Source organism: Prunus persica, chromosome G1 (assembly GCF_000346465.2).
Source record: "Prunus persica cultivar Lovell chromosome G1, Prunus_persica_NCBIv2, whole genome shotgun sequence".
Taxonomy (NCBI): Eukaryota; Viridiplantae; Streptophyta; class Magnoliopsida; order Rosales; family Rosaceae; genus Prunus; species Prunus persica.
The window spans coordinates 20,215,436-20,243,246 of record NC_034009.1 but is presented as its reverse complement, the minus strand read 5'-3'; the positions used below and the strand labels follow the sequence as shown (position 1 = coordinate 20,243,246).

Genomic DNA, 27,811 nt, shown 5'->3' with positions numbered 1-27,811 from the left:
TACGTCAAATGCTCTTATTTGTCCTTGGTCATGCCACAAACTTGTGGGCAAAAACTAGTTTTGGTCCAGACGTAAGAAGAAAAGAAGAAAATAGAATAGTTTTGTTGATTTCGTTATTTTGTTTTTGCATTTTATTTAGAGAATTGGTTATTAATTCAGTCCAAACTTGGAAAGTTTGAATTGACTGTTCCCCCAATCTGGTTCTTGGCTTTGAATGGACCAAGCAAGAAAGATTTGAAATTATTTTAAAGGAAGCCACCCAGATGCTACCAGCTGCTAAAAAATGAGCATAATATTCTTCCAACTAACTTGTAAACATGTTAATTGGGTTTACACTTGTAAGGTTGTCCAGTACTAAAATGTCGTTTGGTGTTGCAATAGAATGCTGACTAGAATAAGTTAAATTGTTGGATGCAGATTGACTATGTTTTTGTCATTTTGAGCACGGAATGTATATAAACAAGTTTGTGCTTTAGAGGCTTTTAGCTATAATCCCAAACTACAACTCTTTTTAGTCAAGGTGAGGGAAATTTCCACAATTTCAGGTATAATATCATTAAATATCTCCTTATATTACAACACGTGGACGAGTTATTGCACGCCCTAAACGGGAGAGTTTTGATAAACTTCAACGCAACTAACTTAGAATGACAGAAATATTGATTTCATGGAATGTGCTGTAATGATAAAAGAAAAGACAAAAATCATTCTAAACGTACTAACAGGTAGGTGCTCGTACATAATCCAGAAACTGGCTTTGCTGCAGCAGATGTGAATTACAATAAGAGCATGAAAAGGTTGCCTACAATCACAAAGAAGAAACTTCGATTCGAGTCTGGGCTCTAGCTATACAACGTTAATCTGTTGGCCTTTCTGCTATACAAATGCTAACCAGTTCTCAAAACGAAAACAACTTCATATTTGCCTAAAAAGAATTGCAATATTTGTGCCTGAAAAGCAAAACTCAGAAGTCCTTGGCTTTTCTTCTCAATTCATTAAGCTCCATCTCAATTTCAGAATCTCGAAATGGATATGCCTTGTTCGAACTCGGAGCAGCAGTTCTTCCAGGTGGGAGCTCTCCTTTCTGTTTGGAGAAATAAAGAAGAGGAAAAAAGTCAAGAACCTGGTTGTTGAGAAACCATTAAGAAAAAAATGTTGGGATGCTAATTACATTTTTAGTTTTTGAACAAAGGGAGCAATGAACAGAAACAAGTGGAAGAGGATATTTAGACTTCCATAATTTTGAGCCATAAGAATTTTTAAGTTTTAATTGTACAGTGCTTATCCATCTTCGTACCAAACAACAGAAAAGAGGAAAGGAAAACCATTACAAACCAGATATTTAGACTTCCATAATTTCTCTTAATGTTCCTTTGCTCAACCGAAAAAAAAAAGCATGATGGAATTATAAGAAAATTAGACAGCTAATAAGTACAAAAATTATGGGCAAAAACTTTAATATAAGAACATAAGTTCACGGGAGCCATATCATTATAAAATTGGTTGCATTAATATACATATATACATACGTGTGTGTATGTATATTATAGTTGTCCTGCATGATAAGGCATACCTTTGAACTACCAGATAGTTCTTTCTTCAAGTTTGCAAGATCATCGTCAACTGAAGAGCTCTCTAGCAACGCAAACTGCAATTTTGATGTAGGTTTGGAAATGGTAAGAAATCCAGTTTCAGAAGAGAAACCATCAAAAGCAAGCGAAAGAGATTGATACTTATATGGTGATGGCAACTTGGAAAATGGTTTGAAACTATTGATAGACAATGTCAAAACTTTGAGTGTATAAATATGTAATATGCATATTACTTAAGTATATATTTACATCTGTGACAAAATTATGCTTAACTAATATGTCTGGAATTTTGCCACTACTTTCAGCAGATTACTGAGCTTTATTCTGACTTGTTTCCACATCATATTTTCCAACATAGAAGGTTGTTTTATCTTCCCACCCTCCCCTGTTCTTATCAATCCAAAGATCATATAGACACATATGAAATGGGACATAAATAAGCGAAAAGAATAAGTGTTACCTTTCCTTCTAGATCATCAGTAGTTAATTGGCCAATAGCTTCTGCCTGGGATTCCATTGCTAAGACTATTTCAATGAAATGGAAATAGAAAAATTAGGATACATATAGTATATAGATATCTGCATATATAAAAATATTATATGAATAGTGTATATATATATATACATACATAAATACAGCATCCGTCTAATTTATTAAGTTTGGGTTTCCTCCAAACAATGATAAACAATCAAACATGTAATGCACACAAAACAATGTGATTAAAAGTCAATCAATTTTTTGCAACATAAGTCATATACAGTAAACAACCACAATGATAATCCCAAGCCAAGCTAGCCAGATATCATTGTCCCTTTTATTTATTTAATTAACTGACTCAAAAGACTTTGCATATCCACTGCTTAGCAATTCAGAAAACATTCTAGCATTTTAACATAGCAGTATGGGTGGTGAAAGAATAAACAAAGGCCAAGATCAGAGGAAAATTATAATTACAAACAAGTATCAGGCATGGCTTTTTTTTTTTTTTTTTTTGTGTTTCTGGTTCCAATATTAGCCAGGTTTTAACAGCATCACCCAACATTATTTCATCCCAATCTTTAAAGAAGAGATGAACGATCTCTCTTGCTTACAGATATCAGACATATTTAGTCTGGACAACATCCCTATTCTATCAGCCTTACCAGGAAACATACATCTAAGACATGCTCAACAAGGAAATTGGAAGGATGTGAAATAAACGAAATTATGACTTCCTTTTTTTAATTCCAAAAAACAAACCTTTTGTTGCAACTTCTGATAATGACCAGGAATTAAATTTCACTGATCACATGCTTGCCAACCATTGCCTGAACACATGAATGCTTAACACAGACAAAAGTACATTGTGATGAAGTTTCTTTTAGTGGATTTTGAAGCAGATTTTACACTCGAACGACTTCATATCATTCTTCAGTCAAACACAGCCCAGAGATGTGCACAATCAATTAAGCTTAGTGCTGGTTGACTTTTGGGTAGAACGTTTCTACTTTTTCTAATACTTAGCCATCTTTCTTAAAATGTGGCTCATGTAGTTTTTGGCAAATTCAACAATTTTCTTATCACTTCATCCATTGTTCTGTTCCAAGTATCAGACACAATCAACTGCCTTTGCATATATGAAGCAGCATAAAAAAAATGTTGCAACCAAACATCTATTCATTATAATACAATATAGCCACTTGATCAGCCTACCTCTACACTCAGTCATAGATTATTGGACCCCAGAAGAACTAGCACTTTTACAAGGCATGTAGTCTATCATTTTTTTAAACACAACATGAGCTTACTGTTTACTGCCCAAAACTCATTTTGACCAATTCCTGTAAGCACAGTAACATAAAATGCAGAAAATAAAATGCAATTATTTAATTTAAAAGTTAATATGTAATGGAGAACGTTCCCTCGTGCCAAACAGAGATTGGCCCTCAAATAGAAATGCAAAACAGAGCTTGTTAGTACTCCCATAATGGACAGCTGGCTTACCTTTCTCTTCCATCTTTTCAAAAGCTGAAAGAGCACTACTTGTATTGACATTCCCCACCATCTCACTCACTTTAGTTGCAGTCCTGATGCAACAGAAAAGAAACATCACCAGCAACATTAAGGACATAGCTATAAAAAAACGAGCTACCAGACTCAGTTTAAAAAACAAAAAGGAAAGTGAGAGATTGTAGTAGAAACAAACTTTGCAGACTGAGCACGTGCTTTAAGAGTATCTTTTTTCGACCTTGCCTCCTGTATCTTGCTCTCTAAAAGCTACACAAAATGGATTTCATGGAATACAGTTGTAACAAATGCAGGTGATATCTACACAATTATACTTATCAAAAGAGTCAATGCCCATTGCAACCAGGAAAAAAAGAGACAAGGTCGGTTTCTGATAAAATCTGCAAAATAAAGCAAGCACTAAGCGCAGTTATAATTTTAGATACTAATAACACTCAATTAATCCCCGAGCTCAAGAAACCTCAATAACTGCTCTTTTGGCCAGTTTTTCCATAAACAGAAGGAAGAGATCTTTTTATTTTCTGTCAGAGTTATTGCCTTCTTATGATAAAATTTAAAACCACAGCTTCTCTCATAAAACTCTTTCTGATTATTCCTAGATCAGTAACTCGTGAGTTCATAACACCACTTTTGACACAGCATACAATATAGCAATTTGATTCAGCCAAAAATATACGTACTAGTAAAATCATATTCTTTATAACCGCTACAGAAAATTTGAACTAAAACTGGCATGGCAACAGATTCTACATTTTACCGTCATAACATGCAAAAGCAATGGAAACACATATGCTAGTTCCACACTTTATTTTCACAAAAATGCATGTGAGTCACACAAACCCTTTCACAATATAGATAGATGTATATATACAGATTAATTAATAGAGGGACCCCTCAAATAACCCTTGTAAAGCCCACTCTGCATTGTATTTTAATAATCTGAACAGTCTAGTTTTTAGGTATTCCCTCAAAGAACATCTCTGCAAAAAATCACTCAAATTGGAACTTAACCACTCACTTGAATGGTTGTCATTTTAGTGTTTTCTTGAAACGAGTTTGTCAGTTTTGTTGGCCACAACTAGATGTCTTAACGGTTTACAGCGTGTGTAATTTTTTGCAAGGATGATCTTTGAATGAAGACTTTAAAAATACACTGTTCAAATCATTGATGTAAACTTCGTAGTGGATCCCACAAGGTGTATAATATGTGTATGTATATGTGTGTGTGTGTGTATAAAGCTACTCATCGAAGAAGTAAATTAGGGGAAAAATATATAAATTCACTTACCCGTGTATTAGACACAAGATTATCAACAACACCTTTTTGTTGATCAAGTTGAGCTTTCAAAGTATTAGCATTATCCTGGAAACAACAGAACAATTAATTTTACAATAAACACTTTGGCAGCCTGGCGATGAAGCAGAAACTAGGTTGCGAGGAAACAAGGTAACATTAGATCCATGTCTATAAATTCAATTAGAAATTTTGAACTGTTGACTCGAGCTTAATTTTCCTGAACATTCCAAATGCAAGTTCGGCTCAATAAAACAGTTGAATGACACACATTTCTCAAAATAAAAAAATACGAAAGAAAATAAGCGAAGCATAATAAATTTATATAACTAATTAGACTTACAGCGAAAGATTTACGCCTCTTCAGAGCTTCACGTGCAAGATCCTCCTCTCCTTTTTGAAGAGCTAATTGTGCTTTGCGGTACCTATTCCAAACATGGACCATATTTTTAAAAATTATTCACCGCTATACTTACGAATATTAGATATCAACCCCATCTATATTACCAGTCCTCAGAAGCTTGTTCAGCAGCTTTGTACTTATTTTCCAATCGCTTTTGAGATGCCAACACCTTCACACAGAGAAAATACGTGTGATCAATTCTAGATGAACATAGATACAATCAATAAGAATTTTTTTTTTTGGATGTATATCAGTTAAAAGATTAAACACTGGCAATGCATAAAGGAGAAAATCATAAGATATCCAAGTATATCTAGAGCACACCACAATAACCGTTCATGGATGATATGCTTACAGTTTCAGTTTGTGTCAGTTATGAAGACAAAGAAAAAATGAAAACTAAAAGAGATAAAAGCAAATGCAATAAAATCCAAAGAACATCAGGAAATCATACAAAACCATAGAAGACAAGAAAAACAAGGAGATTCTGAGAATTTCCACAACGATTTTATTGAAAAAAAAATATATAAAAAAACTTTAAATTTTTGGGAACATAAGGCTTACTTGTGCTGTGGCTTGACGCATCTTTGTCAAGTCATCATTCATTTCAAGAACTGCTTGCTCCAAGATTTTCTCAGGATCTTCAAAAGTACTTATGAGTGCATTTGCATATGACTGCAATTAGTAAAATTCGTGCAAGAAAAGGTACAATTAGTTATAATAATACATTCACATTATTATTATTATGTGAATACACTAAAGACTGATAACACATATCACCTTGACAACTCTAGCAAACCTGTCAAATAGGTTCATACGGGCACCAAGGGCACCTCCACGCTGCCTAGAATAATGTGGTCGATTGGAAGGAGCAACCCTAATCACTTCAACTTTTAGAGCCCCCACTGAAAGAAAAATAATTGTAAGGCATAATATTACTATTTCTATGTGATTTGGTGGGGGAGGTGATGTGAGGTGATTTATGTTTGAAAGAGAGGGGAGGCGGTGATTTGGTGAGTCAAACCAAAAGAAGCAAATCTTTCTTTTCAAATGAAAGCTAGCCTTGTTTCATTCATAAATTTGCATGAGCAGAAAAATTTTGGTTCATTATTGCATATAGTTATTACTTATGCTATCTAACACTCACTAAGATGCCTTTTATAGAGCTGTAGATCCTTTTAGAAAAGACAGAAGTTTAAATCCTTCTGCTTTGATTCTGAAAATAACAATTTCTTTTATAAGATGAATATCGGTACACCTTCTTTGAACTTAACCATAAATTAAAAATATATTTAGATTTACATGTAATCTTTAAGCTAAAAACAGCAGGGTTGAGGCTAGTTCCTGATTTATTGGGTATTATTTGTTAAGTAACCCATGTTTCAAATGTTCCCATTACAGTAGCTGCTAGTAAAATGTTCATGTCAATCAAAGAAGGCAACGAACACAGGCAATGCTCATTTAGCCTTATCTAGATCAGCTACTCCATTGTGTACTTATATTATTGTTGCATATGAATGTTGTCTCAAATGGGAGTCTCTAAACTAGTTCAAGGTAATGCTTTTGCAACCCAAGGAGTAAGAGGATGAACTGATAAAGAGGCAACTGACACATTACGAGAAGAAGAAAATCTACAAAGACTCCGAAACAAAAATACACAAAGGACATTCCCAACATCTAATTCTCTCCTCATTTGCCCATTAATAGACGAAGGTATCCAGAGACAGACTCAATTCCCTGTGAAATGCTTCTCCATTCCCACTGAAAGCCTTAGAAGGAAAGAAAATCAACTCTACTAAGCTTAAAGCAACTATTTGGATTGCCAACCAATTAACAAGTTCCATAACATTCAACAAATTTTACCCTTTATTTTTCCTACTGCTGAAATGAAGTTGAAAAATACACACAAACACACATCAAATAACGACCCAGATGCATAACGCACAGTAGAAATTCAATACCAATTGAAAATCTAAGAGATACCCAGTAACTAAAACAGTGAGTCAAGCAAAAAGCACAAACCTCCACCATTAAAGAAGGAAGTGGTGAGAGGTTTTCTGACCATAGCGAGACTGTAGGAGCTTGAAGAAGAGGCTTGGAACGAAGAGGCAGGCGTTGATGCCATGGGGAATCCTGTAAATATCTGCAATTTTGTGGCCATTCTCAGGGAAAACTTAGTTCAAATGCTGCAATTTTAATAGATAGGATTGAACAAGATACTGATCACTTCTCACTCTCTCAATCACCACTTTTTCTGAATTTTTTTTCTTTCGGCTTTGTGATTTTTCTGGGAGTTGTTTGTATTGAGCTGTTTGGGCCGCTAACGCCGACGAGCGAATGGTTCCGGACTGCTAATCCAGGCCCGGCCATTGAAGCCCATCAATTCTTATTGGGTACGGACAGCCTAAAGTTTGCTTCATTATCCAACAAATTAAAAATTATGGGAAATTTGATTTAGAGTATCTCCAACATTAGTAGCAAATAAAACTACAGTCCCGATCTTTTGGACCGCAGGAGTCCAAGATATTATAATCACCCACCGTTGGATATTAATTCAATGGTTCAAAAAAGTTTCTTAAAAAGAGTGCAAGAGTGAGTGAACCGTTGAATTTACATCTAACGGTAAGTGACCACAAATCTCTTGGACCCCTGTAATCCAAGAGATCAGGACTGAATAAAACTATTCAAATTGAAGTTTGTTGACCTATATGGCAATTTAAAAAGCCTAATTTGTTACTTGAATAATTTTTGCTCCAATAAACTCTTCAATTCAATTAATGCAATATCATGAAAAAAAAATGAAAATATGTGAAAAATGTATATATATATATATATATATATACAGTCCCGATCTCTTGGACCACAGGAGTCCAAGAGATTGTGGTCACCCACCGTTGGATATTAATCCAATGGTTCAAAAAAGTTTTTTAAAAGGAGTGCAAGAGTGAGTGAACCATTGAATTTACATCCAACGGTGAGTGACCACAAATCTCTTGGACCCCTGTAGTCCAAGAGATCAGGACTGTATATATATATATATATATATATTTATATATATTAAAATAAAAAAATGCATGTTTTTAACATTTTCAAGGTAGGTTTTGTTTTTTCCAAAGTAAAATTAAATGTTTGAAGGACCTAAGTTGACTTACCAGTCCTGAAGAGAAATAAAGAAATTGCAGCTTTGATGACTGAGATTGAAGAGGCAATTGAAGAGAGTTTTTCTGATGTGACTCACCTATTTTAGAATTTCAAAGTTGTTGAAGGGGATGTTGGAGATTAGGGTTGGGCACAGTCCGTTTCAATTCGGTTCGGAGCTCAAATCAGAATTGAAACCAATATTGTTCATTCGGTCTAGTCCCATTTGATTTTAAAAAAAACAAGGGAGAAACCGAACCAAGTCGAATTGGCTGGTCCAGTCCGATTTTTTGGTTTGGGCCATTTTACTTCTTTTTTTTTTTTTAATTCTGTTTGTGTTGGGCTTTAGTAGCATAAAAGGCCCTGTTTCACATTCCTATACAAATTTGGCCTAAACTTTAATATTTTCTACAAGCCAACCATATGCATTTTAACTTCCAAATACAAAATGTGGTCATCCAATCCAAACATACAAAACATGATTATCCAATCCAAACATACAATCTTAAGAATTATACAACCCAATGTAAAAATTGATAATTAAATTACAAACCAAATTAGAAGTTCGAAACATAAGCCAAAAATTAAAACATAACACCAATGAAGGCTTCACATATTAAATGATCACTGAAACGTAGAAGGACTTGAGTTGCTATGTGCTGGTAAAATTGTAAGATCTACAAATAAAAACATAAACACATTAAAACATTAGGCAAACATGCAAATTATATATATAGTAATAGTATACATCATTAAATCACATAAAACTAAAAATAAACACCTGACTCAATGGATTCATAAAACTCCATTTCTTGAATGGTTGGCTCGTACTATATAATGAAGATGTCATCGAACCTTAACCAATTTTGAGAACAAATTAAGGCCTCCACAATCTTAGGAGTGAAGCACAGAATGAATTAATCACCCGACCACTCATGCTAAAGCATGATTCCAAATTCACTGTTGATACGGAAATAGCAAGCACATCCTTTGCAATAAGTGACAAACTCGAATATTTAACCCTATTCAATTTCCACCACTTCAAAATATTGAAGTTGGGAACCATTTTTTCAATTGGGTCGGTTAAGTACCTATCAACTTCATGCTCCAATATCACGGTGTTACTCGCTTGAGATTCTTTCAAGATTCTCAATAGAGTCATGGAAGCAAATGAATGTACAATAAGGAATTTCTACTCTCAGTAAAGGAGAGAGAATACTCCAAGATATGATTGGTCAAATCTCTGCGCAGAGTAGTGGATAAGACTTTAAAGAAGAAGTCTTCAAATCTTACCAAGATAATCATATAAAAGGAATGATTCACATTAGGATATTGACAATCGGATTCCATGATTTAATAATGTGAATAAGGAGTATTGACATAAGAGAAAGATTCAATTGCATGGTCATTCCAATTTGAATAGGCTCTTTCACAATGTCTCAATTAGCTTGGATAACCGTGACTTGCTGCTAGGTGACAACCATGGTTTGTGGATGTCCTTCAAGGTTTCAATTAACCTTTATTAATAGGAAGAATATAAAAGTTTTAATTAACCTTTATATCATCTTTGAGGAGTTGAGTCAACCACCTTGTTAAAGGGAACCTACGGATCTACACACCCAAAGAATGTGATTAGAGGTACAAATGAGGAGAAATGAAATGAGGATGCACAAGTCAATGGTTGATAGTCAAATATCAAAGTCAACATGTTGACTGGAGCAATTGGCCAAAGTCAAATAGTTCCACTGGGTCAATTAAGTAAGAATATAATTATAATTTAATAGTTAAATTATAATTAAAAGATTAATTATGGAATTAATATTGACATATAAAAATATTGAATTTGGCTTTTAAATATGATTTAAAAGGAAATGGACAAAATAGCCCAAAAGGCTATTGGGCCCAAGGGATAAGTGGCATAAAATGACATGACCCATGGACCAAATGGAGCCCCAAATACCCACCCAATTGTCTTTTGTGTTGTCTTATATAAGCTAAGTGTTGGAGAAAAGCTAGCTAGGGTTTTTGGTTTCCTGCATTGGTTGATGAGTGATCATCTTTGTATCCCATCTTCCATAAACCAAAAATCGGTTCAATCAAGAAGTAGACTAGTATCCATACTTCTTGATTGCCTTCTCTTCATCTCTAGGAGCATTTGGTGTGGTGAGGTAGAGGACTCCAATCTTGGAGCCTTAAGGCGAATGAGTCAAAATCAAGAGAAACAAAAGATCTTTCCAAACAAAGGTGTTCATTCTTGAGAAATCAAGAAAATATCGTCAAGGGTAAAAGATCTATTCCATTTTTCCTTTTTCCATTTGTTTTCAAAAATACTAGGCTAAGATACTTGGTTTAAAATGAAAAAGGTAAAACTAGTATAAACAAAATGAATCCGCAATTTAGAATGCTTTTGTTGTATAGGTTGTGGCTAAAGTTCATTTCTTAAGCATTAGATGTATGTTTCCTTCAAAAACAACCTCCACTCAAGGAAAAGTTGCCATGGCAAGAAGTGGGCCACGAAACTGGATGAGCCTGAAGGCAAGACTTGTCTGGGTAAGTTGACGTCAAAGACCAATTTAAATACCAAAAAAATTGAAAAAAAAAAAGATATAAAAAAACTTAGAATTTTTTTCTACAAATACCTAGCCATGTTCTTCACTTCCCACACCAAAATTCATACAAATTCCTCTCCTCATATTCCATGAGAATAGTGATTGCCCTTGGGTTTCCATGATAATAGGTGAGAATGCATCAAAAAAATTGCTAAGGCAGTCAGTATTCACGTGAAGAGTGTTTGCCCTTACTTCCCCTTGCCCTAGCCTTTCTAATAGAATTTTAAAATCTTAATTGAATACACCTAGACTTTTGGATAATACAGAGTAGCCTAATTGTCGTTTGGATTTTAAACTTTTATAAGATAAAATTACTAAAATGTTCATGTAACGTCAACAACTTAACGGTTTTACTGAAGAAATTGACGGAATGGAGTAACAAGAGATACGAAATGCAAATATAAGGGGAAATTAAGTCAGTTGAGAGAAAGTGAGACGATAAGCAAAGCACATATGACATATCAATAAATAAATAAAGGGTTATTTGTTTATTAGTCCCTAAACTTTGACCCGATTTGCATTTGAGTCCCTCAATTTCCAAAATCGTTCCTGTGGTCCTTCAACTTTAATTTCGTTAGGACAAATAGTCTTACCATCAATTTTGTTAACTTTTTCTGTTAAATGCATAGGTAAAATTGTATTTTTTGTATTATTTTTAATTTCCGATTTTTGAATATTTCTTTCACCCAAAAATTAAAAAATCTTATTCATATCCTCAGTCAAAGTAAAAATTAAAAATTAGTTCTTATTCCTAAAAACTTGAATTTTTTTTTCTTATTATTTTTTTGTTTTTAACATTTCATTCATATTTTAATCAATTTAAAATTATAAAAATATAAAAATACCATTTTACCCTGCATTTAACAGAAAAGTTAACAAAATTGACGGTAGGACCATTTATCCTAACGAAATTGAAGTTGAAGGACCACGGGAACGATTTTGAAAATTGAGGAACTAAAATGCAAATCGAGTCTAAATTTAGAAACTAATAAAACGAATAACCCATAAAAAATAGGGAAATTCGCGGCTTTACCCCTGTCTCACCTAATTTATTCACTAATATCCTTATTTTGAAACCCAATCACAAATGCCCCTTATAAAAACTCCCTATTGCCCATCTTTCACTTTTGTTTAGTCATTCTGAGCTCTCTCAAATCCTCTTTCACAATTTGTCGATCTCACTCACTCAGCCCTCCTCTCCTCTCTTCTTTCTTTTTTGCTTAAACCCACATCGACGACAGTCACTGTCACCTCCTCAGAAACCCTAACCCACATCAGCGACGACGACCTTTCCACTTTCATGTCTCACTCTCAGTCAATGTCACCTCCTCAGAAACCATAACCCACATCGGCGACGACGACCTTTCCACTTCCATCTCTCACTCAGTCACCTCTTTCGACCTCCATGTCTAGAGATGGCGTCTCAGGTAGACAAATTGGCTTCTCTCCTACACATTTGGGTTTTCTTTTCCTTGTTTCAATTTCATATAAGGGTTTGAATTTTTGGTACTTGATGTGAGTTCAAGTCCTTCCAAATCAAATTTGGGTGAGATTGTACAGAAATTTGTTGAAACATAATTGTGGGTTTAATTTAAAATTTTACTCTTTTTGTTTACAATTAATATTTTCAGCTTGTGTAGAGAATGTTATTTCAGTGGGAGATTCAACAAATATTTCTCAGTTTGTCTTAAGGAATATTATGCTTGAAGCTTGTCCAATCTACAATGATTTTGAAGATTTTCTTTTGCTTATTGAATTTGATTACTGAGTTAGGTTTTTATTCTGACAAAAAACAATTGAAGAAACACAGTTATTTGGTTCAATGGTCTAAATTTGTTTGTTCTGTTTTGGGATGTTATTTTTTCAATGAACTACATAAATTGATTATGTCTTGAGGTGGAGGATATCTCCAAAAGTGACTGTGGAGTTTGTAAGTTTTATGAGAATGCCAATATTTTAACATAAGTTTGATATTGTAAAGTTGGCATATGTTGGATCTTAGTTTTCTCTATTTTTCGTAATTCAATCTTGGATCTGTTTTTGGTGCAGTCTATAGTCCTCAAGGTGGGTATCATGCCAAGATTGTGTTGGTGCCGTGAAAAGGGTTCTTAGAAAACTTGAAGGTTTGACAGCTCTTGCATTTATCCAATTCCATTGTCTTGCTCTTCTTCTTCTCTGAGATTGTGCTTCTTTAACTGTTTGAACAATGCCAAATGCACTATTGATGTTCCTTATTTGTATTTTTATTCGCCTACCAAGACACACATTCACTTCACCCATGTTTATAATAACTTTTATATTGCAATTTAGTAGTACGAAATCGTGTGCATGAATGTGAACTTTAATTTTGCAATGGTATGATCTTGTGAAAGTTTGTTATATGAAGAATTGGGTCATTTAAAAAAGCCAACAATCTATATGAAGATAGGATTCTTGAAGGTCATCCTTCACTGAAGAAATCACAGATAGATTTCTCATAGGTATATATAACTCAGCAAACTTCAAGCTCAGCTCTTAAAAGATGTATATCATAATTATTATTTTTTCTTCTATTAAAAAATGTATATCATATTGTAGTTTTACATTTATCCACTTTATTTGTTGTAGTGCATGTAAATGTATGTGCATGATACTTGTAGTGCATGTAAATATGTCTGAACTTGCTTTGGTATTGGTTTCTGAATCTGTTTTGGTATTAGTTTTGGTTATGAATTTTGGAATTGGTTTCTATTTTGGAATTGGTTTCAGTTGTGATTGAATGTTATGTTTTTGTTTCCATTGTGATTGAATGATTTGCTTCTAATATGCATTTTTGATCCGTTTTATACAGATGGAAGATTGTCCTGTTTCAAGTGGCAACGTTCTCTTGGGGACAAAATTGCTAACTCTCAGCTTAAATTCGGTTTAAAGAGGAGATGTCTTCGAATTTTGCTAATGTGTTAAAATTCCCGACCAAGAGGAGATATAATTTTTTTGTTTTTTGTCCCTTTCTTATGTATATCTTAAGATGTAATGAGATAACATTGTTAGTTCATCAATTTATGAAAGTCAAGTTAGAAATAAATTTGTCAATCTCTAGTTTCCATGGTTTTATCGTTCCCCTCACAAAGAAGAAAAAAAATACAAATGTAACCAAATCAGTAATTTAATTGGCAAATGCCATGACCGATATGTATTGCATATGTATTGCACATGTATAGCCCTTTATTGCTTGTGTATTGCCCCCGTATATCCTTTTTTTTTTAAAAGTCTGTTGGAATAAATTTATAAGGGGATTATGAAGTTTTTTGTATTGCCATTGTATAGCCTTTTATTGCTTGTGTATTGCTACTGTATTGCCCCCGTATTTTTTTTTCTTCAAGTCTGTTGGAATAAATTTATAGGGGGAGTATGGAGTTTGTGTATTGCCATTGTATAGCCTTTTATTGCTTGTGTATTGCTACTATATTGCCCCAGTATATCTTTTTTTTTTTTTTTTCAAGTCTATGTTGGAATAAATTTATAGGAGTATGTGTATTGCCATTGTATAGCCCTTTATTGCTTGTGTATTGCTACTGTATTGCCCCTGTATATCTTTTTTTTTTCAAGTCTGTGTTGGAATAAATTTATAGGAGTACGTGTATTGCCATTATATAGCCCTTTATTGCTTGTATATTGCTAGTGTATTGCCTTCGTATATCCCTTTTCTTTTTTTAAGTCTGTATTGCATGAATGAAGGTGGGGATGGGGATGAGAATGGCATACCCACCCCTGATTCGACCCACTGAATCAAAAAATTTGAATACACAATATAGGCCCAAAAACAGATTTTAACAACAATGTGGCGCATAGAATACGCAATACATACCAAATTATGAAAATTTAACAGAATTCACAATCCACAGAACACCAAACCCAATACAAATACAATTCAAATTCACACTCCATAACAAACCAACACAATTCATAATGTATGTCCAACATTAGGTAGTGGAACATTGTTTTTACAGGTGCTTATATTGTGGCCTGTGCCACTGCACCTTGAGCATTTTCTCCTTAGGATATCATCTCCTTGTGACGGAATCCTTAGCTTCTTTCGTTGGCCTAGCATGACCTTTGCATTGGGAGGACGCACAACTCTACTTTGGACATCTTCAGGAATAACCCACAACTCTTGAGGCTGTACTGGGTAGATGGTATCTGAATAAGCATCCAACCATGTATTTCGAGTGTAATAACGAGAAGTCATGGAGTATACATTTAGTTTCAAAAAATGGCAAACTGCAACTACATGCTTGCAAGGTAGTTGCTCAAGCTGAAACTTCCTACAACTACAAGTGTTATTCGTCAAATGTACGTGGCCGTCCATATCACCATCCACGACATTATACTCTACGTGATTCAGTTTCACGACATTCATCCTTGAAGCACATTCCAACCTACGTCTCAGCTTCTTCTCGCCAAAGTCAGGGCACAATGTTGATGAACATTTCAAAGCAAAATCACGACGTTTACTGAACCATTTCATAAGCAGATTGATGATTTCATCAATCAAATGCACCATTGGTAGCATCCTTGCGAATCGAAGGACTGGGTTGATTGACTCCGCAATATTTGTTGTTATTACATTGTATCGACGTCCGTCCATGTGAGCTCTAGACCACTTGTGTAATCTTGCACTTTCAAGATATTGAGCAACCTCATCATTTCCCTTGATCTTGCGAAAATGACGATCAAATTCAGCGATACCATAAGATTTCGCAGCTTGTTCAAAGTATAGCAATAATTTATCACGTTTTTTCAATTTGAAAGTGCGTTTCATGTTCCCCTTCATATGGTAAAAGCATATGCCATGTTGCGCAGTTGGAAGAACGTTGTGCCACACATTCTCTATGCTAATATTCCGATCTGAAATAATCATAAGATTTGGACACTCACCAATGGCTTCATGAAGCTTACTAAAAAACCAATGCCATGATGCATCAGTCTCTAAATCCCCAATTCCAAAGCAAGAGGATATATATTTCGATTTCCGTCAAATGCATTGGCAACAAAGAGGACACCCTTATACTTACATTTTAAATGCGTGGCATCCATAGCAATGATTGGCTGCATCGAAGATTGAAACCCTCTAATACATGCCCCAACAGCCAAAAAAAAATAGAAAAAGTGATTGTTCTCATCGGTGTGGATGTATGTCCTCGTGCCAGAATTCACGCGCTTTAATTCGTGACAATGAGCTGGAATGAGAGAATATGCCTCCTCTACTGAACCTCTAGTGGACATTAGAGCTAACTCCCTCGATTTCCAAGATTTGCAATAATTAATGGTGACACCAAAGTTTTGTTTCACATCTCTGATTATATCACTTGGTGTGTATATTGTGCGAGAATCTTTCAACTTCCGCTTCATTGCATTACCAACGAGTTTAGCACTTGCGTGACGATGCTTGTCATGTATAAAACTCATACCACATTCATGGACCGGATTATATTTCACAATCATGAAGTTCTTTTCTCCATAACTAGATGCACGAAGCCGCCATGGGCATGGACCTTGAGAACAAACCACAACCAATCGACTCTTGCAAGACTGCTTCACCTTAAATTCAAAGTGACCTCTCACTGCCGCCAATTGTAACTTGTTGGACAGGGCTTCCTTACTAGAGAAAATTTTCCCAACTTCCAATTTTGGATCCTAATTATTCCGTGAATACGCGCTTTCAATATCTTTTTCTTCATCATTTACAATACCCAAATTGTGCATGTTTTGTTCACCCATTTGCCTCCAATTATGTCGAATAGAAAGTTCAGACGTTGTTCCGAAACCCACCACACCCACTTGTGAAAATGTCTCCAAATGATCCAAAATAGGAGGGGTTGAGTGCATTTGCAAGCCATTCATTTCCGTACCATTATCACCACTATGCACCCCCTCTACCCCTGTAAAATTAATCATGTCTAAATATTATGTTCCAAAATCACCATGTACATCACCATTGCTTTCAACTATGGAATTTGAAGAACAGGCCATCCGACTCATATCCGTCGTGATATGCATACGATCACCTACGACATTTGTCACTCCTCTGTCTTCTATGCTCACCAGTAAAGGAGCCACTTTCGAAGGAATTACGTCACAAATGTACTTAATAAAAAAATTTAACATCATCATTGTCCTCAATCTTGATATGCTTACACTCATTCGAGGATATTGAAACTGAGAACTTTAAACAAAGCTTGTCTTCCATGTTGTTTGTATTAACAATCTTATGCACCGGTTCCAAAAGCTCACCAAACGTGATGTTTCGAGAAACTATTATGCCTTTTGAGTCACCCCCTTCATATGTGCACATCTTCTTTGAGGTTACCCATTTTCCATTGTAGCAAACCAAAATTGCAATTGTGTCCATATCTGACCATCATAAAATCTATCAATAAAAAATCCATTTTGTTAGCACACTCTGACCATCATCATAAACCCATTTTGTTAACACATGTTAAGCTACTAATAAAAATATATATCAACTAGTGTATAAACTATACAGATAAAACATCAATTAAACATTAATAACCAACAATTTTAAAACATCAATATTATGCAAAGTGAAACGGTTCAGCTAGCATAGCTGTGTTTCAAGCTCCAGCAAGGAGGGCATGTATCAAGAACTCTTAAAGTTAAATCCAACCGAAAGCCATTAACCTAGGGTATCCTATTACTAACTAACTACTTACAAATTGCCAAACCTTGACTGTCCAAGGTTGTTTCATATCGAATATCATCCAAAAGAGTGAATACATTACTTTCAAGGAGATCTGCAAGTCTAAGTCTCAATCACAAAATAGTGCATACATCATTTCAAAGACAAATCAGAAGCACAAAATAGTGTATCCAAGTCCAAGAGCTTAACAACCACATGAAATATTTGGTAAGTTTCATTCAATCACATAAACAGCAAGCCACAACAGAAACCCATTAAGATATCATTCAAAACAGTGAAAGCAATCACCGAATAATCTCAATCAATCAAAAAACTCAAAAAAAAAATTAACAAAAACAAAACCAATATCAGAACTCACCACAGTGAAGATCGACGAGGAAGGTGCCGTGGCTTTGTGGTGGAAGTTGACAATGGAGGTGGCAAGTCAAGACTGTGGCTTCATTGTGGAGGCCGACAACGGAGGTGGTGAGTCGCGCCTTGGCTAGGGTCCGGTTCAAATTTGGGGTTCAACTTTTAGGTTGAAATCAACTCCTAGTTGGAAGATATAACTAAGATGAGATAGAGTTAAGGGAGATTCTATGGTTGATGTGGATTTTGTGAGGTTTGGCAAAAGGAAGAAGAGGAAGAGGAAGAGCAACAACTGAGGAAAAAAAAAAACGAAGTGAAGGATGGGCAATAGGCTGTCAATAAGGAGTTTTTATAAGGGATATTTGTGATTGAGTTTCAAAATAAGGATATTAATGAATAAATTAGGTGAACCAGGGGTAAAGCTGCCAATTTCCATTAAAAAATAAGCCTTTTGTTTTTATAGGAAAAAAAAAAAAGCGAAAAAAATCCGGTGAATGTCGCATATCCGCAGAAAAATACGCACTTGGACAAGCTGTATTTATACAAACAAGTTGATTTCGTTATCCGTTTGTGGACGTTACAAACTCCTCACTTCCACTTGAGCATGGCTTCGTCTTCCTCGACTCTGCTCCTTCCACTTGGTAATCACTTTTCTTCTTGATAGCCTTCTTTTTATTACTTTTCCATCTTCTTATCAATCTCAATGTGCATGTTCAAAATTAGAAAACTCAGTAAAAATAAAAATAAAAATTCTGTGTTTGCCTTTTTCTTTCTCTTGGGTAATATTATAATTTAGAAGGCATTTTTTGAAAATTTCCATTCAAATATGTACTTGTGGGATTCATAGATTGCGAATTAGTTAGCAGAACGGTTATGTTATATTTTTATTTTATTTTGTATTATCCTGTTCTTCGTAAAATTCTATTAGTTTCTTTTAATTTTAAATCAAACGGCAATTAGGCTATATAATTTGAGATAGCATCCAATTTCAGGGGTGACTGTGAACTCTAGTTCTTGGAGTTGGCTATTGAGGCTGGTGAGTGGTGTTATTTAATTTGTACAATTTGAACCAGGTCCACTGTGTGTGATTCATGTCAAAGATTTAAAATGGGGTTTTGCCTGTACAAATCCCAAGTTCGTGATGGGAACAATTGTTTCTCTTTTTGGAAGGAGAAGGGGCAGTGAGTGACAATGTGAAGGTTGAACATTGTCCAGATCATATTGCAGCTTTGCAAGAAATTGGTTATAAATGGAGGAAGCTTTAAAATTTTGGTGCTATAGAAAAGCAGGCAGTTGGAATAGAGTCAGCTTCTTAGATAGGAACAGCATGGCCCTTGTAGATTTATTTAACTTTTACATTAGGGCTTTGAGTAATGGTTTAGGATCTAAGGCTTACAGCTAATCCTAGGCCCTGAACCTTAGTCTACAGCCTAAGGTAATGAACCAAAAAACAAATGGTTGTTTGGACGGCATGGAGTCCTGTTGAAGAAGCTTTGTATGTGTCTGTACCACAGCTTTAGATGTTCTGTTTTGCTTTCAAGTTTTACCTATATACTTTATCACAGCTTTAGTTATGGTGTTTTTCCTTTAAATTAGCTCATCATGTGTTAGGTTCATCTTCTGGAAAAAGGATATCTGCAAATTATCAAGGCATTTCCTGCGCAAAAGTTCAGGGTGTGCTTGTGAGATGTTCAAATTCAGAACTTACCGTTAAAGCTGCAAGATCAAGAGGATATATGGATCAGTTCTGTTTAACGAAACGAAGAGATATGATTGGGTTGCTTCTCGGAGTTTCAAGCCTTGTGACAGACTCATTTGAAGCTGAGGGAGCTGGCTTACCCCCAGAAGAAAAACCTAGGCTATGTGATGGTTCTTGTGAGAAAGAGCTTGAAAATGTATGGTGAGATTGCATGGATCCCTTAACTGCATATTTGGAGTTCAAATATTACTCACTCCAAAATTGTAGCAGATTTTATAGCAGTTATAACTTGCATAATACTGATCTCTAGCTTGTTCATTAAGTCTTTAAAAAATATGAAGTTTACAAATAATATTGTGATTCAACTCTGGGGACTTGAAATATTTCTCAAACTGGAAAAATGGAAGTAATGCTTTAGAGGATTTGAAGTCAGTTTTATGTAGCTTGCCCGAATGAAAGGTTCTATTTGGGGTTTTCAGAAAAAAGGGTTAATACCTTGAACTGTGAGGCTCGTTCATAGTTATGCTTAACCCTTTGCATACTGTCTAGTGCAACAATAGACAATAATATTTTTATTCAAAATAGACAAGAATATATAAAGATATACATAAATAATTATTTCCAAGTAATTAGTGCTTTCTCACATTATTAAAAGGACACCTGTGATATGCACGTTGTGAAAAATCTAGTTTTAGTGCTGCCTTATATGTCATGACACTCCCAATTTCTCTCCACCAATTTATTTCTATTTATGCATTCCTTTTCCATTTATACTCAACTCTATTACTTTTTTCCTCATTATTTTTCCAAGGACTTTTGTTGCCCTTTTCAGAATAGTTGTGATGAGTAGTTCATTCTACAAACTTTTTCATATGATCCTGAATTTCTGTTTATCTCTTTCCCTTGAAACTTTGCATACACACCAATTTGAGCCTATCTATTTAATCCCTTCATATGGTTCTTGTTGTGTGATGAGCTCCAAGATGTTGTGCCAGACCTTGATATCTATTAACTGAATCGGAGTTCAAGTTAAGTTGGTCAAATTGTCTCTGCTAACACTATTTTACCTTTCACTTTACATTATGCAACCTGAGCATAACCTCCCAAGACATTAATTAAACATAATGATTTGTGTCTTTTACTTGAGATACGTTTTCTCCACTTTATAGCAGCTCATATGATCAATTCACTCTGTTGCTGTCAGTTAATAAGGATGCATTGTTTCTGGTTTAAATTATCATAATCATGTTTTTTTCCCTGGAAGTTCATTGATTTTATGTCAGTTACGAATGTTCTTTGTTGATGTGAACTATCAACCGTATTGGTAATGGATGCTAAATTTGTCTCTTTGTTGAAGATACCTATGGTAACTACAGAGTCCGGTTTGCAGTACAAGGATATTAAAGTTGGTCAAGGCCCCAGCCCACCAGTTGGTTTTCAGGTGTGTAATGTTAAATTTTAGGTTAAATTTCTGAATGTTGGTTTTTCTCCATCTAGGAGGTATCAAGGGGACTACAATGATATACAAACTAGGAAACAAATGAACCTCATAGAAGTAAAAAAAGTTAACACACAAAATTCTACTAATAAAAACTTCCATATGATCAGAATTGCTCTTTCCGAATTTCTCCATAGACTGAGTAAATCTCCCAAACCAAGCTCTAGGAGATTGCTTAAGCCATACAAAGCCTTCTTTAATTTACTGACTTTCTCACCACCTAAACAAACCGTGTATCCAGGTGGTAAATCCATATTGGGAGAACTAGTTTTTAGAATATGTTGGATTTTTGTTTTCTCTGACACAAACAAGCACTTGATTGTTAATAGAATTTAAAGGTTATTTTCTATATTTGATATTGGCTCTTGTACCATCATCTCTGCTTCTTTGTGAATCTCCGTAAAATGCACTTCTTAGCAGTCCTTAAGATAATCACAATTCAAAAGTACTTATGCCTCTGCAGCCACAGGTCTTGGGTACCTGCTCTCATCCTCTCTTAACTGTTAGAAGTTCAAATATAAATTTTCTACTTCCTTTTACTTTCTGGTTTCCGAGATATGGTATCAATGTATATTTTACGTCAAATTTTTGGCATCTCCTTACTGAGAATAAGCCTTTGTTCCTTAATACTTTCAAAATCTCCGTATATGTGTTGTTTGCTTGACTGAACCAAGCTAGCTTGATATCACTCCAGGTGAATTAGCTAATATTATGATTTAGCTATATGGAAATAGTGGGTGGTTTTATCACAGAGAGAGGGAGGGAGGGATAGAATTCTATACAGACATTTATCTACTTGTCAATAGATGTACATTGTTTATTGTGTTTTTGACTCTCATACGGTGATAGAGTTTGTATAATTTTTGTGTAGGTGGCGGCGAATTATGTTGCCATGGTTCCATCTGGACAAATATTTGACAGGTATCACATTGTTATACCTTGATAGCAGCAAAAAAAGTGCAATAGCTTTCATGATTTACTTTCTTTAGAAATAGTTTTATAAAATAAGTTGAAGTACAACTCTGAGGACAAGTTATCCACAACATATATGCATCAATGTAGACAGCAACAATATTGCAAACAATCAAAACACAGTTAGGAATAAAGAACAGATACTTTCCAATCTGCCAAATTAGAAGAAAACATTATGTTCCGAAAGCTTAAAAGAAACGGAAACCCAATGTCAAGACCAAAATCTGACTTTGTCCCATAAAACTTCCACTCAACTTTGTCCCATAAAACTTCCGCCCAATCCCCACAACAACAGGAGAAAACAATACGCAGGATACAATATATCGTTGGGTACAAGGCACACACTTTATTAGAACTTTTTCTTTCCTTTTCCTGATCAGGAACAGAACTTTTACTTCGGACAAGTTGTCCATCACACCTACATCAACGAAGACAGAAAAACATTGGAAACAATAGACTTTCTAACAACGAGAAAGATCCAAAACACAATTGGGAGGCCTAAATAACAGGCTTAGCAGCTGTTTTACTATCTACCAAAATGGAAGAAACAATATGTGATGTAACTCAGAAGACAGTGAAGCCAAAAATGAAGACAAAAGTCTGAATTTGTCCCATAAAACCTTCACCTCCTCCCTACCATGATTTCAGATAATGTTTTATTCCTCTTCAATGAAATTACCGAAAGACCACTACCGCACTACTAATCCATAAAACTTTTTCCTTCTTACCACCACCGAAAGAAATGTGCGTCTCACACAAAAAGAAAAAGCATGTAGCTGGATTTACCCAGCTCGGATAAACTTCCATGAACAGACTCAACCACGAGTATAATTTTACTGGGAAGTGTTGGGTAGTGAAGAAAAAACTGATCGTCATTTTTTCCGTCTCTATGCGTTATGCACCATTGGGAAGCTTTGGTTATTCTCCTTTGCATCAAACCACAGTAGCCTTAACATGAGAAACTATCCAAGCAACTTATACCCTGGTATGGTACTTACTCATGATATGCATTACTTGTTCATTTATTAAGAGTTGTTGGTATTCAATAATAAAGCATCTCAGAGATGTAAACTTCACGTTGCTTAATTTGTATGTATGATCTTGTTGATATTTTCTAAAGGTTTTCCGCTTGGGACCTAATATATGGTGGCATCCTACATCTTTTTATTATTTTTTATTTTTTTATTTTTATAACTTTTCTTTTTTGGTTCGGATCAAGTTTTGTGGTTCACAAATTTTGATTGGGGCTTAGATAAGATCCAGGTTCTCACTCTTGTATTCTTTCTTCAATTATACAGTTCCTTGGAGAAGGGTCAAGTTTATATATTTCGTGTTGGCTCTGGTCAGGTATGCTCTATAAATGTCTCCAATCGTTTGATTTCTATTTATGATTTTTCAGTCATCCTCATCCTCATTTATAAGAGTAATCACATGAATGATATTGTGGTATATTTGTGCTTTCAGTTCCAAACTTATCCTATTTAATAAAGAGTTTGCTTGTTGAAACAATTAATACAACTCCAAATTTTTCCAGTAATCAATGAAATTTTAGGTCCTGTCGTTGTTTTGGTGATAGCATGTTATTGTACAATCACCCAAAAAATAAAATTTGGAAATAAAAAAAACTCTGTGATTACATGAAGCACATGACTAGAGGGGAGTCAGAAGGATTGGTACTGTTTGAATCACATTATCACATTCTCATTTTGTTATAAGAATTTAAAAGTAACGTATCTTGCCGGGAAAAAGAATGTTTGTTAATAATTGTTAATCTGAATGAGTAGAACAGGTGATCAAGGGACTTGATGAAGGGATCTTATCCATGAAAATAGGAGGGAAGCGCCGACTCTACATCCCAGGATCGGTAAGTTTTTTACTTTGTGTTATTTGTAACAGAACAACAGGGAACTTTATATTTCTGAAAAAAAAAAACAGAAAAGAAAAGAAGAAATTATTTTCAATTATATGAGCATTTACTCCTTGGAATTCTTTTCTAGTAGAATACTTTCCCGTCATGTAAATAGCAGTGCAAAATTTCGTTTATCACAGCGTTTATGAGATTACTCAGCCATGCAGCTTATCCAAATTTTTCTAGGCTGGGGTGCTCACAAATGTATCATTACCAGGAAAACTAAGATATTATTAATAACAGCTCCTCATGGAAGGTTTATCGAAGAAAAGGATGAGATACATTTTGCTTTCTCTATTTGTATTTGAGAGGGTTTTCTTTTGCCTCTACTAGGCTAGAAGCTTCTGAAACATTGGCCTACTGTAAAATCTGACTTTTATCATTTCTTCATCAGTCAGAAAAGAAAAAGGGAAAAAGAATGGTATTCAAAAACCTAGAACCTGTTCGAGGCATTATGTGTTATGTTTCTTCGGTGGGGTTAAGTTGAAACTTTAACATTTATGATTGTATTGGCTTTGATAACTTCCAACTACCAATTGCAAGTGCTTCTATGAATTCACAGCAGGATAGTTCTAACCTTTGTGCTTTTACTCTGGTTTTGATTAGTTGGCATTTCCCAAGGGTCTCAATTCAGCTCCAGGAAGGCCAAGGGTGGCTCCAAGTAGTCCGGTCATTTTTGACGTGAGTTTAGAATACGTACCAGGCCTTGAAATTGAGGAAGAGTAAGAGAACAGATACCTCCCTTCTTTAATTTATCTTTACTTGGTTGTGCCATTTTTTTTCTAACAGTGGAGCCACAAAGGGAACCATGATGTAAGCACTTGCATTGAATATGCCAATTAATTCATCTTTTTTCTGTTTCAAGGGTTTTCTCTTCAGTTCCTAATTTTCTTGAATACAAAGTTATAAAAACACTATTGTCATGTCTTCTCTTAACATTTGAAACACAAAATAGACTATCTTACGACAGCGTATTCTTTGCTTGCTATAGTTTGGGTAAGATCAAATATCAAGACTCTTCTGTACATTTCCCCAACAACATTTTACAAAACCCAAAAAATATGGGAAAATTTTACAAACTACTTCTTAAAGCTCAAACAGCAAGTTGCTAGCTGTTGCTGATGGGAAGAGGGTTGGTTTTCATCAAAACAAAAGAGTGAATATTTTGTGATTTTCCTAAATTAAGAAAACAGTACTGAGGTTGCAACTTGCAAGAGCGGCGTATCCTTTTGCAGGTAAGAACAGTAGGTGGTGAAGGTGGTTGGACATATAAGTGGAAGCACTAATCAAATAGGAAATCCAATTATGTTGAATTCATCTCATCGTCTCTGAAGGATTTGCAGCAAGAATAGAATAATATTTCATTACAAGAGATCAGCCGACATGACCTGTAGCCAAGCAAAACAATTACAAGAGCCTTCGAGTGCAAGGCAAGGATATAATTAAACACGTACAATCAGAAATATTTTATTTCCTTATTTAAAACCATTGGCTTTGCTTATGCGATGCAAGCTGAGCGGCGGGGAGCGAAGAAATGAGTTCTCAAACTTGATGTCCGTAATATATGGGATCAATTGTTGATGTAGATTTAAGTATAAGTGGTGGCTGATTAGAAGCAACAACTTCTTCTCCTGGTTCACCTACATCTATATAACATATCTAACATATTCAGTGCATGAAATAGCAGATTGAAACAAGAAGAATATCTGACTTATTGAGCCATATCTCATCCCTATAACTAATATGAGTGCATGAAAACATCATGAGCAAGAGAGATTGAATCCACAGTTTCTGAACCAGCAAGCATGTCTAACATTTTCAGCCATGTGGTCCCTACAAATTCATATTTTCTCAACAATAAAGACATAATCTAAACCCTGAGCATGAAAAAGCAGATTCACAATTCATATTTTCTGAACCAAAAAAGATTGGCTAGCAAATTTCAAACAAATTATGAAATTTGAGGGTTTAAAATGTTGTTGAACATACTTACCAAAACTCTCAGATTGAGAGACTGAAGAATTAGAGTGTGAGAGAGGGGATTGAGAATAAAGCTTTGACCCAATTTGGTGGATCGGCAGTGGAAAAATAAAGCTTGTTCATCCAAGAAGCCACTCATGTATAACTACTTCCGTTCAGTTCTGGTCGGCTTACAGAAATCATTTGCTTGAGGTGTTGCTTCAAATGTATAAGGTTTCATACCAACCACTTTCGGACATCCCTAGAGCTCCTCTTCTGATCCCGTTCCTTTGATTCCACAAATTGCTCCTCAACACGTCCCCAACCTCCTCCCCATCAAACTTACAAGAGAAAATTACCTCCTCCTAAAAGATTTATTTCTCCCTGTGCTCAAACACTATGATATGGTCAACATTATTGATGGGACTGAGCCTTGCCCTTCCTCAGTTCCTCCCTCTTCCCGATGGACATCTTTCTGTAGGAAATATGAGTGCTAATTGCTATAAAATAAACAAATAAACATTACAAATAAAACAGATTTTACAACAGCAGTATGTAATTAAAATAACATTAATTGAGTCGAGACAAGTGTTGGACACTCTCACCTTAAGACGAATTACGCCCCACACTGGTGCTTATGGTTCTCTAGTGTTTGCCTCCCAGGATACAACGACTCTCCTTCTTATGAAAGAAGCACTCCAATTCACAAGGAACTTTGAACTAAAATTATGTAGGAACCTCTCTTTATGAAATCTCTAATGCTCTCTATATATGAAAGTATGTATGTAGAGAATTAATTGAATGAATAAAACTGCAGGAGGATTGCTCTAGTTATAGATGATGAAATACCTTTTCCAAAAAGGTATCCCAATCTGAAAATGCAAACAGTACATCCCTTGATCTTGAAGAGTTGTCACCTCAAACAATGTATCTCTTAGTTTGAAAAGTTGTCACCTCCCAATTGAAGATGTCTTTACCCAAGGGTCATGTCTTTAACTCAATGAATTTTATTAATTTCCATTCAAATAAAAAACTAATATTAAATAAAATAATATTAATTTCTCACACTTTCTACCTCTGAAAACTCTCTTTATACCCAATCAGTGTTTGAATAGCATTCCTGTAGTGTGCTATATAGCGTCGCGTAAGCTTTTTTCTACGTAGCGTATTTGTTTCGCGAAATTTCCAAATAGCTTACACATCAACGCTATAGCACTGTAGCTTGTGCTAAATGGGCTTTTTGTTTGAAACAAAATTTCTTGACTGAAAAGACATCATTTCAGCCCTAGACACTTAAAAATCTAGCAATATCATGCCTAAAGCCAGCTATGTGCTCCCTCCAAAGAAAATGAACCCTAACTAAACCCCTGAATTTGCCACAAAATGGAAAAAAAATCCATTAAATTGGAGGCCATACCTTGAATTTTCTGATTTTTTTAGTTTTCTTGAATGCTTGACGATTGTGATTGAATGATAGTTAGAAGAACAATTTGATTGCATATATTAAGTATTACTTTTGTTTTTTACTATATTATTTTTACTCACAAAAAGCGTAGCCAACACGCGTCAATGCTTACACGACGCTTTATGGGACATAACATGTAACGCATTACACGACATCGCTTTAATACATTGTACCCAATGGATTAGAAAGGCCCTCAGTTGCCGCATATGCATCAACT

General features: G+C 35.0%; 3 protein-coding genes across 4 annotated transcripts; 1 reads left to right on the top strand and 2 right to left on the bottom strand.

The window, feature by feature from the left end:
* LOC18792448 (membrane-associated 30 kDa protein, chloroplastic) lies at positions 652-7,587 on the bottom strand. The gene is made up of 11 exons (XM_007227406.2): positions 7,320-7,587; positions 6,078-6,202; positions 5,862-5,972; positions 5,402-5,466; positions 5,238-5,319; positions 4,889-4,963; positions 3,779-3,849; positions 3,577-3,659; positions 2,053-2,117; positions 1,574-1,648; positions 652-1,084 (listed from the first exon to the last, which is right to left on the bottom strand). Exons 1-11 carry the CDS (start codon positions 7,456-7,458, stop codon positions 965-967), a joined length of 1,011 nt encoding a protein of 336 aa, XP_007227468.1. The 5' UTR covers positions 7,459-7,587; the 3' UTR covers positions 652-964.
* Positions 14,988-17,435, bottom strand: LOC109946718. Its single transcript, XM_020555347.1, has 4 exons — positions 17,222-17,435; positions 16,856-16,965; positions 16,099-16,720; positions 14,988-15,931 (listed from the first exon to the last, which is right to left on the bottom strand). Exons 1-4 carry the CDS (start codon positions 17,433-17,435, stop codon positions 14,988-14,990), a joined length of 1,890 nt encoding a protein of 629 aa, XP_020410936.1.
* On the top strand, positions 18,632-25,034 carry LOC18790806 (peptidyl-prolyl cis-trans isomerase FKBP16-3, chloroplastic). Of its 2 annotated transcripts, none has more exons than XM_007226037.2 (7): positions 18,632-18,733; positions 19,704-19,987; positions 21,149-21,232; positions 22,161-22,210; positions 23,560-23,608; positions 24,051-24,125; positions 24,777-25,034. In XM_007226037.2, exons 1-7 carry the CDS (start codon positions 18,697-18,699, stop codon positions 24,894-24,896), a joined length of 699 nt encoding a protein of 232 aa, XP_007226099.1. In that variant the 5' UTR covers positions 18,632-18,696; the 3' UTR covers positions 24,897-25,034. The 2 variants fall into 2 exon arrangements, with proteins under 2 accessions (XP_007226099.1, XP_020411673.1); XM_020556084.1 differs by having other exon boundaries at positions 18,659-18,733; positions 19,689-19,987.